Here is a 13,369-nt window from a genome sequence, read left to right as displayed (position 1 = left end):
CCCATCCCTCTTATTTCCTATTTATTCTGAACATTATCAATTGTTGTCTGTTCCCCCCCCCCCCAAATTGATTTTGAAACCGTCTTTTGCCTCTTTTTGTACTCCCCACACTTTGCATGGTGTCTGGCACATAGCGGGTGTTCAGTGATGCTAGTGACTGATGGACCCTTTCCATCTTCATCTCCCCGGCTGAGTCCCTCTCATTCTTCAGGGGCCACCTTGCTTGTGACTCAGCTGTACATCAGGAACCCCAGGGAAGAAAGCAGACACCTCTAGCACTATGATGGATGTAATTTATGAGCAATTGCAAAGTCAGACCTGTAGTTCAAAGAATGCAAGCCAGACGTGGGAGAACCACCATGGAGTTCCAGAAGCAAATCTCTGGGACCCAACAAAATTCCTGGAGCAAGAACGAAGTGGAGCACACTTTCAATCAACCAACAAGCATTTATTAAGGGCTATTATGTGTCAGGCACTGGAGATACAAAGACATGAGTGAGTGTCCTGGGCTTCAAGGTTACTTTCTATGTGGGGAGACAGCACATATATATGAATCACACATAAAATATAAATACTAGGTAGTCTTTGAGGGTGGGAAAGACCTCACAGTGAGGTGGTACTTGAGCAGTTTTTAAACAATATTTTCTAAGAGACTAAAGGGAGGAAGAATGCATATTGGATATGGGGATAGAATGTGTAAAGGCACAAAGAAGTGTAAGAGATGGTCCTCTGGATTAACTTGGGAGTGCAAGGAGAGTAACAAAAGATTATAAAGTGGTCTAGGAACTTGAAAAGTCACACAAAGGGTTTATATTTGATTTAAAGGCACTGGAGTTTAACAAAAGACACAGTGACTTTAGGAGTACCTTTAACGGCTGTGAGGATGGATCAGAGGGGCCAGGTATAGGTGCCAAAACCAGGGTAGTGATTGAGAGAAAAGGGAATGAAGGGGAAGAGACAACTGGGGATGCAGCTGGTGAAGTACAGTGCATGGGATATGGCTGATGACCTAGCAAAGGAAAGGGAGGAGTAATTAAACAAGAAGGGAACCAGGGGAGAATGGTGTTCTGAGGTTAAGAGATGGTGGTCAACCTCCAGCACTTAGGTCTGGATGCATCAGAGGTATGCAAAGATGTCTTAATAAATGATCTTTAGTAACTCTGTGATGCCCTAATGGGACCAGAATAATAATATAGGACTGCAGGAAAGGAAAGAAACATGAATAACCTGCATTTGCCTCTGAAAGGAAGGAGAAATACTGGACAAGAGCTAGAGGAAAAGCAGGGTGTGGCAAGTGTTGTTTAAACCAAGCAAGTCAGCCAATGTGCCAAAAGCTGAGAATTCAAGCACAAAGAATGAAGGGATCTCTATATTAGACATATTCCAATGGGGGACAAAGGCACCTACATAAAAAGCTACAGCCTAGTTAATATAAATAGATACAAAATTGTTAAACCCAGAATTTGGGAAAGGCGCTAGCAGCTGGGGGTTCAGTATTCGTTTAGTCCACAATGTTTGGTTGGTATTTTAGAACATAAGGCCATTTAAGAGTTAGGGAAGTGTTGCATCTCATGCACAAAAGCACCAAAGAAATGGAGGAACTGGGAGGGGACCAATTTGAGTGGTCATCGGAGCAAGGGAAATCAAGCCTAATGAATCTAGAAAGTAAGGTTTAAGGATCAGGGCTTTACAAATGAGGGAAAGGCTGTAACTGTGTATGGATGGGAAGGGTTAAATTAGAAACAGCAAAGATTACAACATGAGATTGAGCAATCTAAGGAAATGCTGAAAGACCAGAAGGAGAGCAGTGCTTTTGACAAAAAGGAGTCTGCAAAGGATAGATTTAGGGGCAAAAGAAAACTGAGTTCTGTTTTGGAAATATTTAGCATGCTTGTTAGACATTTCAGATTGGTTGTGCTAGAAACATTTAATGCTAAATATTTCCAAAGCAGAATTCAAGGGGGAGGCTAGGACTGGACACATAAATCTGGAAAGTCAAATTAAATGTAGAGATGACAAGCTGAGAATTGATGGGGTTATCGCCTATGAAATAGCATAGGGAAAAGGGCCTAGAGTGAAATCTTGAGGTACGTCCACTTAGGGTCTAACAAGGATAAGCTGACAAGGAAGAAATGGGACTGGTACTAGGACAGGAAAACTAGGATAGTCATGGAAACTCAGATTAATTAGAAGTTGGTGAGAAAGCATATCAGATTTGGCAATTTAAAAACTACTGGTAACTTTGGAGAGCAGAGTTTCAGTTGATTGATGAGGCTGAAAGTAAACAGCAAAGGAGCAAAGTGGGAGCTGTTAAGTATAGCTTGTTTTAGGATTTTGATAAAGGACAAATATTGAATAGTAGTTTTAAGGGCTGACAGGGATGGAGACTTGGGTGTGTCTGAAGATTGTGGTAGAAATATAGTTGATAGGAAGCATTCAAGTTTCATTAAAGAGATGATTGAGGATACAGTCTGCTGGATGAGGGGATGGGATCAAAAGGTCAACTTCAACAACTAAGAGAAATGAAGGGTGGGAGATGTGATGACATTTTGAGATGAACAAAAGGAGCCCACAGAAAATGGATGGGGAGGATTTGGCAATGTTTGTAGCCTAATAAGATACTGTAGGATGGAAGAGGGTAAATGACTATGGGGGAGTCTACTGGAAAGACTGGGATGAAGGATACCTAAAGAGGGGCTGCTGGTCTTGCCAGAAAGGACCAATTTCATTGTTGTGCGCTAATGTAAAGGAGGAAATAGTGGAAGGAGAAAAATTAACTTTATAGTTAATATCTTCTTTCTCAGTAAAGTCCGAGCTATGAGAGGCAAAGAGGCTACAGTTTAGAGTGAAACGAGAATTCCTTAGGGAGAAGTAAAAACATCTTGGCAAGATGAGATCAGACATTGTATTTATCTGTAGTGCAATTTGCTATTTTATGATCTTATTCAGACCAGTTCCACTTAGCAGAACGAGGAGCACCAGGTGTATGAGATTAATGCAAGGACCAACAGACAAAGGATTGGTATATATAATCTTATAGGACAAGACTAGAAATCATGGATGATGTCCTGCAAATTTGATTAGCAAAGAGATAAGCACAACATAAAAAAATCAACTTTGGACCATACTTTTCCTTGCTACCTCTTACAAGAGGATGATATGCAGACCCAAGAAAGTGAACTGTAGTGAATCTAAGTCGTTATCCAGATGGTAGCATCTCACCCTTAGGGTACTATTAGAAATCTGAATGGATTGTACAGGATGTGTCTATGAGAAAGAAGGGAGAGGAGAAGTCACCACCAATGAATTAAGCCTATGGATTTAGGTTTAAGGATTTTTATTTTCTGTTGAGTAAAATAAAACCTTAATAGTTTAGTTCAGCTGGGGGACTTTCACCTTTTTTGAAAAGATAAACAACCAAACTTTGATGTTCTCAGGACAAACAATGGATGGGAATGAAAAAGGGGGTCTGTGTGACTACGTAAAAAGCTTCTAAAATTGAACTGGTCACTGTAATTCCAGAGGTTCCATTCTGGGTCACAAGTTATTTCTTATTGCAATGTTATTTTCTTGATACCTCTAAGTTCTTTGGGAGGTAAAGATTGTGGTCAATTTAATTCCCAGTGTCTCTGGGGTTAAAGGTTTCATTTCCCTGTTCCAACTATTACAACAACATACAATTCCAAAGAGAAGTTTTAAGGGCTTAATCTTCTAGGAGTTCATCTCCAATGAAAGCTATTTGTGCAAAAGCCAAACTTTCTTACTTAAGACACTACTAACTTGGATGGAGCAACTTCTGTGTTCCAAGTTAAGAACAGGACCTTACAGGTGAGAATCTATGGACATAGGTATGGACATGTCAGTCTCTCCACAGTGCCCATTTTTAGTTCTCTGCTGAAGACTAAGGCTTAGAACTTTAATAAAAGAGCAGATGGCCTAATTATGGCAAACTTTCAAGAAGAGTCTCATGAATCTGGTAACCTGTGATTTTTAAATATAACATTTTATTGCTTAGATGGTTCAATACAGAACAGCTTTACTTTCATTCTGAATTTGGAAGTACTGTACAACTAAGTAAAAAGAGGAATAAAAAGTACCAAAACAAAACTTGTGATTCTCTGTTCATGTGGCATAGACCAGTTTTGTACACAACTTGTAGCAGCAGTTTTAAGTTCCCTTTAGAAAAATATGAATTTACACATTTATTGTTTCCTGTTTAATGCATGGGCTGAAGTCACTAAGATTAACTTCCTTCTTGAAGAAAGAGAGGGTAAGAGGTACAGACAAACAAGAGTCAAAGAATATGATGAATCTTTCTGAAACTGGCATTCGACTGTCATGTAGCTCCCCAAAGCTATTAAAAAAAATAGCCCCACAGAATTTTCTCTGCTTTGCTTCACAGTCAAGTGTTTAATGTAGTGATTGAATTATCTCAGCATTAAGTCCATTAATCAAAAAACAAAACAAAACAAAACAAAAAAACTTGCACCTCAGACACAAAAAAATTTCAGAAGATCCATTTTTTTTTTTGTAAAAGCCCTGAGAAGAGAAAAAAAAAAAAAAAAAAAAGAATCAAACAAAATGTATAGAGACAAATTAGCTGAACATGCAAACTAAGTCTAAGATTCACCCATAGTTTAAACACATTATAAACTTCACAGTTTAATATTGGGGGTCGGAAGGGGGAAAGGGAGGGAGACCAACAAATAGCAACAAATCTTCAAATTCAACTAATAAAAATGTCCAAAAAAAAAAAAAAAAAAATGTGGCAAGACTTTATCATCTACTCGGATATAAAGACTAAGTAAATAAAGCTTTAGCTCAATAGTGATTATTGCTAGCTGTCGTCCCGGCGGCACTGCTGGGAGCTGGTATCTGCTACATCTCACTGCAGCACAGAGATTAGTGATGGCTTTCCCCCCACAATATTGCGCAGTTTAGTGTGGAGAGTCGCAAAAGAAACAATCTGACGAAAAAAAGGCCCACGAGAAACCTCAAACAGTAACATCAACAACAATTAAAGTAAAATGAAGGGAGCATGTGTGAATTAGGTTTGCATTCCGTAGGTCACAGCCTATTTAAGTCAGAAAAGGGAATCACTGGTTCTGATTTTTCTCTGGAGTAAAAACCTTGTTTTTTAAACTTGTTTCAGACATTCCAAATACATTTAAAAAAAAATCACATCAACCTTTTTTCTTTTCATATCACTTTTCATTATCTCAAAAACATTTCTTTTTCTTTTTGAAATCTGGCCAGTTGAATTTCTACCTCCAGGAATTGATGATGAATTAAAATTTTTAAAATTAAAATTAAAAAAAAAAAAAAAAAAGGATGCATATGTATGTGTCTTTATATATACAAACAGAGAGAAAGAGGGAAGGTGGTTTAAGGCCAAAAAGAGGAAGAAATCTTAGAAAGGAAATGAAGAAGAGATGGGAAGGAGCTGCAGCTGTAGTTGCAGTGGGAGAGGGGGAAGAGGGGGTTCAAGTGGAGGAACGGCCAGGGCATCCCTGGCAATACTATTGGCTCTATGTCCTAGAGGTCACGGCTGAAGGACAAAAAAGGATGCCGAGCACAAGCTCAGCTACAGTAGGATACATTTTTCTTTCTACCCCTCACTGTTGGTGGCTTGCAGTGAATTCCACTGCCTATGTGGGATGCCTCTTAAAGAAAATTCTTCCTCTCTGCATCTAGGGGTTCAGATTATTGAGAGGGAATCAGAAGTGACATGTTCATCTTCAAGCACCAGCCCAAACTGCATTTGGAATTTTATTACCAGTAGTAGTATTTCCTTGCTTTGCAAACATGACAGTAGCAAAAGTGGGTTAAGGCTTGCATTTCATTGAGCTGGAAGACTGAATACCTTACTTGTGAGTAACAGATTTCATTACTGCCTTTCTTTCCATGAAAAATAAAATCTTTGCACATGGAGGTCCCTCTCATCCCATTAGCTCTACCACCTCCCCAGAGGAGTGCATTTATTCACACACATGCACATATTCCAAAGAGCATGCTTTCTCTCTTTCTCTCTCATTCACTGCTGAGATGTTCCTCTGTACATTACTGGTTGGCCTCCATTTTATTTCTCCAGTACTAAGGAAGGAAGGATTCATTTAGGTTCAGTAGAAGGGACTGCAATGTGAGGGCTAGTGAACTAGTGAAAGCTGTAATCAAACATTTACACAGTTGATCCAAAGCTGCATCATAGATCTCCGCGGACAAATATTGCCCATTGGTTTCTGCTGACTGCAGAGACTAGCAACTGATGAATTTTAAAATAATAATAATAATAATAATAACAATAATAATAATAATACATATATTGAAGCAAAAAAAAAAAAATCAAACATATGACAGCTGTGCATAATTTCCATAGGTTAAGTTGCTAAGGTAACTCTTTCTCTGTATGCTCAGTCCAGAAAAAATGTCTTAAAACATTGAACAAAAACACCATTTCTATTGCCGAAAAGAGTGGAAAACAAGTATGAGGTTGAAGCTAGCATCTTTCCTGGTTTTGGCTTGAACCAATTTTGAATACCTTCATCAACCACTTGTCTTAATACCTGGAACCAGATTAGAGCTCCATCATGTAGTAAGTACAAAAATGTCTCTGAGAAATTACTATTCTCATCCAAATTTTCCTCTGGTACATGAAATTCACATCATTTTCTTCCAGTTATTAGCTGTGGTATCCAAGGGGAATTGGTTCCTTTTCCCCCATTTCCGGCTCACAAAACAAAACACGGCAACTACCAAAGTTCCACTCGAACAGGCTCACACACACCAATACAAAAAGGTAACATTAATGCTTAAATGAAAAGGGTCCTCTCCAAATAATTCATTAAAATATTTTTTAAAAAAAAATCATTTTTGGGGAAAAAAAAAAAAAAAAAACGTCAATGACACCAAAAGATTTAATAAAGTAGTAAGGCACTCGGAATCAGTATATCCTGTAGTCTCTTGCATCATTATACTGAAAGGGTTATGGCACTGGAGTCAGGCGGCCATACTTCTTTCTTCCTTTCCCTCTCTCTTTTTCTCTCTCACTCCCCGACAACTGGAGTCACTGAAGAACTCCAGTGTGCTACAGATTTGGGGTACTTTTGCTCTGCTGGCTTTAGTCAGTGTGCTGGGGACAGACGGGTGACAGGGTCCCGTGCCCCAAGTCATTCCATTCCCACCAGCTGGGGCGTGTTATCTGAAGAGGCAAGGAGATGGTTTGCAGGAGGCCTCTTGCTGTGAATGTCCAACAGATCCTGAATGAAGCCCTCCGGGCCCTCGGGATCTGCACTACCCTGAGACTCAGGCTCCTTCGGGCCGGCCCCCGTGGCGGGCTTTGGGGCACTTTTCTCCTCCTGCCGCCCCGAATCCTTGGCTGCACTGGCCAGGCTCTCTCTCCGGCTTCGAGTAATAGCTGAATGACTGTTGAGATTTGGAGTGGAGTCTCCCTCATTTTCCGAGAGTGGATTGTTGCCACTGTGGATGGACTCGTTTTCACTGTCGTCCTCCCCCCGATCTTCCTTGTCACTTTCCTTCCCATGGTGCCTTGTGTTTTTTACTTTCTGATGGATACGCTGATGACGAAACCAGGCTGTGCTTTAAGGTGAAGGTCCGCTCACAGGTCTGACATTTATATGGTCTTTCCCCTGCAGTAACAGGAGAAAAGAAATTAATGCCTGCACACATTGGTATCTAAAAATAACAATCTCACTGTTTTATATAATCAGTGTAAAAGACTGGATATCCAAACTGATTAGGAAAAAATATTATTGTTATTATGAGAATAAAAACTGATTTAAACTTGGGAGAGAATCCCCATTACCTTGCCTTAGGTGGGGAGATGTAGTTAATAGGAAGGAACAGGGAGAGGTTCATCACTTTGAACTTCCCAATCCCACTTCTTATTGATGCAGGCCAAACCCACAATCTTCACTTAAACTTCTTGATTAATGTCCCACTGATAATAAACACAGGATGGCTCCATGTACCTATCAGAGAAGCCTGTGGGAATATACCCCTTCTTCTCCCCAGGGCAGGAACTAATGTTAAAGGCTCACAGAGAATGCATAGAAATTAAAGTTTTAACATTTAATAAAGAAGGTCCTTCCTGGGAAACACTCTATGGGCTTTGTACTGGAACAGTTGCATTCTTTAGCCCCTATTGAGCAGCTGAGGACACCACCTGCTCAGAAGCCTAAGAATATCTCCTCTGAAGAGGTTCACATTCCACAGTCCTTAAAAGTCCCTCATGTACGAGTAGTAACACGGGGGTTTCTAGTTCACCATGTGTGAGCTTGATGTGAGTGTGTGCGGAAGAAAGGGAGAAATGTAGCAACATGCAGCAAAAATGATCTTGCCTAATTCTAGGAAACTGAATCCTGCATCTTTGGTGCTTTTATCATAAGCATCAAGGACTCATTCTACTTGTCCAAAGAATTAATTTGCTGGATCTTACTATGATTTATTTGAGGATTTTGGTACAATCTCTAGAGATGAGCGCCAAGAGAAGTGAGGGTGCAAACTTGTACAAGCACCCCAATAAGAAGAGATCGTATATTCTGCTGCAGACTTCCTGAAAACCTAGTTGGGGTACAAACACAACAGTACAACTGACCACATCCACCACTTCTACATTCAAGAAAGCAAAGGGCCTAGATGCCCACATGAACAGGGCAGAACCTTCCCAGTGAACCTCCCCAGCTCTTTATAAGGGATGAATGACACTGCCATATCAACACAATTGCTTGGGAATATGCAGAAGGGGAAGACATTCACCCTCCACACATACGAGTCCAATTCTGCACCGGTCCCCACGCTGGCTTTGGGTGGGACAGTACGCTGGAGAGGGAAGTACACAAAATTTGCTAACAACACTCCTGCAAAACAGTCATGATAAGCTGGCATTTAAATACTATGCTTTATCACTGACAAATCACTTTCACATACACGATTTCATTTGATCCTCTAGACAATCTCTATTACAGAAAGGCATTATCTCCATATTACATTGGGGTCAGAGAGGTGACACGATTAAGCCAAGGCCAGACAACACAGTGGTCAGGAGAAGTGGGATTTCAACATGTTAAAACTCCTAACCCAAAAATCTTTTTGCTATAGAGAATATAGATTCTTATCAGAGTCCCTGCATAATCACAAACTCATTTCACTTTCAAGAAATTGAAGCAGCAATTAGAACTCAAAGTGCCTTGTGCAGCTCATGAGGGTTACTAGGCAGCACACCCCCGTGGGCCCCAGACGGCCTCCTGCTGGGGGTCTGCGCTGATTCCAAACCAGGGGGCCGGAGGAGCCCCGTGTCAGCAGCAGGCCCACCGAGCAGCCTGAGCCGGAGCGCTCGGGGCACAACTTCTAGGTTCTTCCCGAAGAGGGAACCGGTCCCGAGTGCCCTGGCCGAGGTGGGCAGCAGGGAGGGCCCCTGGTGGCTGCCCTCAGTCTCACCTGTATGGGACCGCATGTGTCTCGTCAAGTCCTGCAGGGACCAGAACCTCTTATTACACACCGTGCAGACCTTCTTCCTCTTGTCGGCCTTGGGGAGGACGCCCTTTGTCCCGTTGGTCTTTGGCTTCTTGTCGTCGTCGCTCTTCTCGGACTTTCTCTCAGACGATGCCCCCTCTCCCTCGGAGACGCTCTCACTCTCTTCGTTCTCCCTCCCCCCCGCTGGGGAGTCTGCGGCCTTCGGGTCCCCAGGGCTTTCCTCCTGGCCCAGAGCTGACTCTGCAGCACAGGCGTGCTCCTCAGCCTCCCCGCTCTTGCCCTCTTCCTCGCCGTTCTTTTCGTCCCTCGGTTCCTCGTGCGTGTGGGCTTTCTTGTGGCGCGTCAGTGTTCCGGCAAACTTGAAGCTCTTCCCACAGATGTGGCAGGTGTGCTTCCTCTCCGGCTCCAAACAGCTCGTGGGCCCGGGGCCGCTCTCGGCCAGCTTGAAGTCCATCAGCTTGCTGGCCAGGTTGAGGTCCAGACTTTTGTTGCTGACCGAGTCTTCCTCCAGGCCTTCTGCCTCCTCCTGCCTTTCTTCAGTGCCCTCTTCCTCCTCCTCCTCCTCCTCTTCCTCCTGCGGATCCTCTCCTCCCCCCTCTTCCTTCCCCGTGGGTGAGGGCATTTTCTCCTTCACCTCTTCGGCGGGACGTTCTTGGGTGTCCTGGCCGGGCTCAGGGGTGCCCTCAGACACCTGCTGCTGCTCTTTTTCCCTTGAGGTGAGGTCCAGCACTTCACTGCCCACAACCGGGATCTCTGGGTCCGACTGGCTATCTGTATGGGAAAACACAGAAGGAAGAGTTTCAATGACACTGTGTGAGCGCTCAGGCGCCTCTGCCAGGGTCCTGGGGACCGTCCCTAGCATCCACTGACCAACCCCTAGCCTCAGGACAGCTATGCTCCTGCCTGGGCCCCAGCCTGCCTCTGGCGATCCGTGGCGGGCCAACACGGTAAGTTCTTCCAGACCAGGTAAGCTCCATGTTCAGGGTTAGTCTGACAAAGAAGCCGGGTTAGTGAGAACTTCTACACAAATTGCCCTGTCTCCTCTGTGCTTCAACTCCTGGCCTTCACAACTCACAGGACTGCCTCGCACAGGAAGCCTGGCTCTCCAAGGGGGAAAGACAAGGACGGGGTGAGTAACTCTCGAGGACAGAGAGAGTGGATCTGTAAGAAAGGAGAGCTCTGTGCATTCAGGATAGTCACAGCTCGGGGTTACTTAGTAATGGTGAAGTTTAAAGTTGCTTTAACTAAGCATCCGGATGACTCAAGCATGCATGCACAAACACACACACATCCTCTTTTCCCATCCTCCAAAATGCTCAAATGCACATTTGCGTAAGAATAGTACAGAAATGAACCCCAAGCACAGTCTGAAAAGTCTAGTAGCAAGTTAATATGTCTACATGGCACCCTTTGCGACAAAAATGTACTGGGGAAATATTTCCTAAGTAAAAGTAGACATAGCTCCTTTGAAGAGCATTTCATATTTTTAAGTGATGTGTGATATATTTCACACAAGAATAAAAATATCGAAAGTAAAAATAGACTGTGATGACCATTTTGTCGTATGAAAGGGGGGGGAAGACTTGGCTTGAGTAAGAGCAGACTGCTGGATGATCAGTCTTGTGAAGCACATGGAAAATTAAGGATTCTGAAAATTTTGTGAGGGCAGAGAACTTGTGGTCGTGGTTGCCCTATCATGTGTTTTTGGATCTATTTCTAATCAGATACACAACATGAACTGCACAGTAACGGATGTCACCATATGTATAAATGGCCTCAATAACATTTTACTTTGGGGAAGCTAGGTGAGGCAGTGGGTCAGGAGTCAAAAAGAACCTCCAACACTTACTAGCTATGTGCCTCTAGGCAAACCCTTCACCTGTTTACCTTCTGAGGGACAAATATGGCAATATATGTCAAGTGTTTAGCACAGTGTCTGGCATATAGTAGGTGCCACATAAATGCTAACTACTACCATTACCACTGTTGTTATTGCTTCACTAAGAGGTACTAATAAGTAACAGGAAAGAAACACCACCACTTACCACAGTTAATATGTGCTTTTAGTATCAAATGTATTCATTCCAACATCTACAATCAAAAGCAAAACCATCGAAAACACTATACTTAATATAGAAAGATTTGCTATTCACCTAAATTGCTAAGCACTGTCATTTCTTATAAACTGCTGAGATAAAAGTTTAGACAAATTCTCTGCAGTCAAATAAACATAAGCTTATAGGCCTTTTAAAATTCTAAATATCTTAGTTTTTCCTTTGTCAAGATTAGGGTTTCAACAGTTTTAAATATTATTATAATGTGAAAACAATCAAAATGCCAGAAACTGTAATTATATATTTTGATTCTAAATTGTGTTTTCTTCCTCAAAGCTCTCTGCAGTTGAATAAGACAAATCCCAAGGAATTATCACAGGATTGGCCAATTATGTTTTATAATTGAGACTTTTTACATGAGTAGATTATGAAAGGATCCTGTAAAAATTACAAGTAAAAACTTACTGCTAGCATTCTTTTAAAATTTCCTGCTTGTATTGCTTGTCACCCAGTCTGTGGATATGAGAATGAAAAATTTGCGAGCCATTCCTTCTTTGTATTTCAGTGCTTGTCATCTAAAGACAATTATTCATTCTACAAATAGGTATTAAAGACTTCTTATGTTCAAGCAACTAAATATTCTTAGCATTAGAATTCAGGTAAGCTTGAAATCAGATGGACTTCTAAGATCCTCCTTAGGAAACCAAGATACAGCTTTCTGAAAAATTTATCTACATTAAATATGACTGGCTTTATATTTTATCCTCCTCTTCTTTGTCTAGGCTCCATGGGGGGAGGGGGGAAAGGGGAAGGAATTCTGAATGTCTTCTATTGGGAATGTATTGGTACATGTATATTTTGAGAATGATTTTTTAAAAAAAGAATTATCAGAGCAGCTAGGTGGCAAAGTGAATAGGGCACCAGCCTTGAAGTCAGGAAGACCTGAGTTCAAATCTAGCCTCAGATTTTGTACACTTAACACTTCCTAGCTGTGTTACCCTGGGCAAATCACTTAACCCCAATTGCTTCAGCAAAAAACCAAACAAAAGAATTATCATTTTGATATATGAATACCATGGGCCTGAAGTCAGTGTTGCATTTGTGCACAATAATCAATGTGAGTCATTTTGACTGATCAAAGATGTTCTCCTATATTTAAAACATACCAGGAAAGCAAGTATTTTAAATTTTTTAATTCAAGATTCTCTTCTCCCCACCACTTAATTTTTCTCTTTCTGTTCAACAATGAAATGTTTACCTTTTCTGTAAATTACAAGACTGTGACTTTGTACATGTAATTTTTAAGTTCAGTTTATTTTTCTTCTATTGCTTAAAATGTGTCTAGTCTCTCATTCCCTAGGTTCTTCATTGTTACTGATGCTTTTTTAAAGATGAAGATCATTTCATGTTTAAATAACATCACCACTTCCTCTCTTAGCTCCTCCCCCACCCTTTTTTGGGGGGAGGAGGGAAGGGGAAATCTCTTGTAAACAATAAATCCTAGAATCAATCAATTACTCTGGGTAATTTTCTCATTTGTGCCAATTTTTCCTTCATGGATAATTGAAGTTTCCTCTAAATATTTTAGTATTAAGTAGAAACATTTTGTAGCACTAATGCTTTTATTATGGTGATTTGGTGAGTCTAAGCAACTAGAAATATTTTTCTGATCACATTTAACCTCTCTTATCTAGAGGTATCTAGCCTTTTCCTATACTTAGATATCAAATTCTGCCCCAATGCCTCACTTAAGATCACAAAATCAGTTAAGTCAATATATTTTATCTTATTTATTTATTTTTGCTGAGGCAATTGGGGTAAAG

The 13,369-nt window shown here is 41.3% G+C and overlaps 1 protein-coding gene across 1 annotated transcript in view; it reads right to left on the bottom strand.

Moving 5' to 3' along the window:
- Window positions 1-427: 427 nt before the first annotated feature.
- The window catches only part of RREB1 (ras responsive element binding protein 1), a 138,331-nt gene continuing 125,389 nt past the window's right edge, over window positions 428-13,369 (bottom strand). Inside the window, 3 exon segments of the mRNA XM_074271026.1 lie at window positions 428-7,583; window positions 7,585-7,646; window positions 9,457-10,263. Of these exon segments, the coding sequence (XP_074127127.1) occupies window positions 7,167-7,583; window positions 7,585-7,646; window positions 9,457-10,263 (1,286 nt within the window). The 3' untranslated portion in view covers window positions 428-7,166.

This window comes from Sminthopsis crassicaudata, chromosome 1 (assembly GCF_048593235.1).
Source record: "Sminthopsis crassicaudata isolate SCR6 chromosome 1, ASM4859323v1, whole genome shotgun sequence".
In the NCBI taxonomy this organism is placed as follows: Eukaryota; Metazoa; Chordata; class Mammalia; order Dasyuromorphia; family Dasyuridae; genus Sminthopsis; species Sminthopsis crassicaudata.
This window is presented reverse-complemented; position numbering and strand designations above follow the sequence as displayed.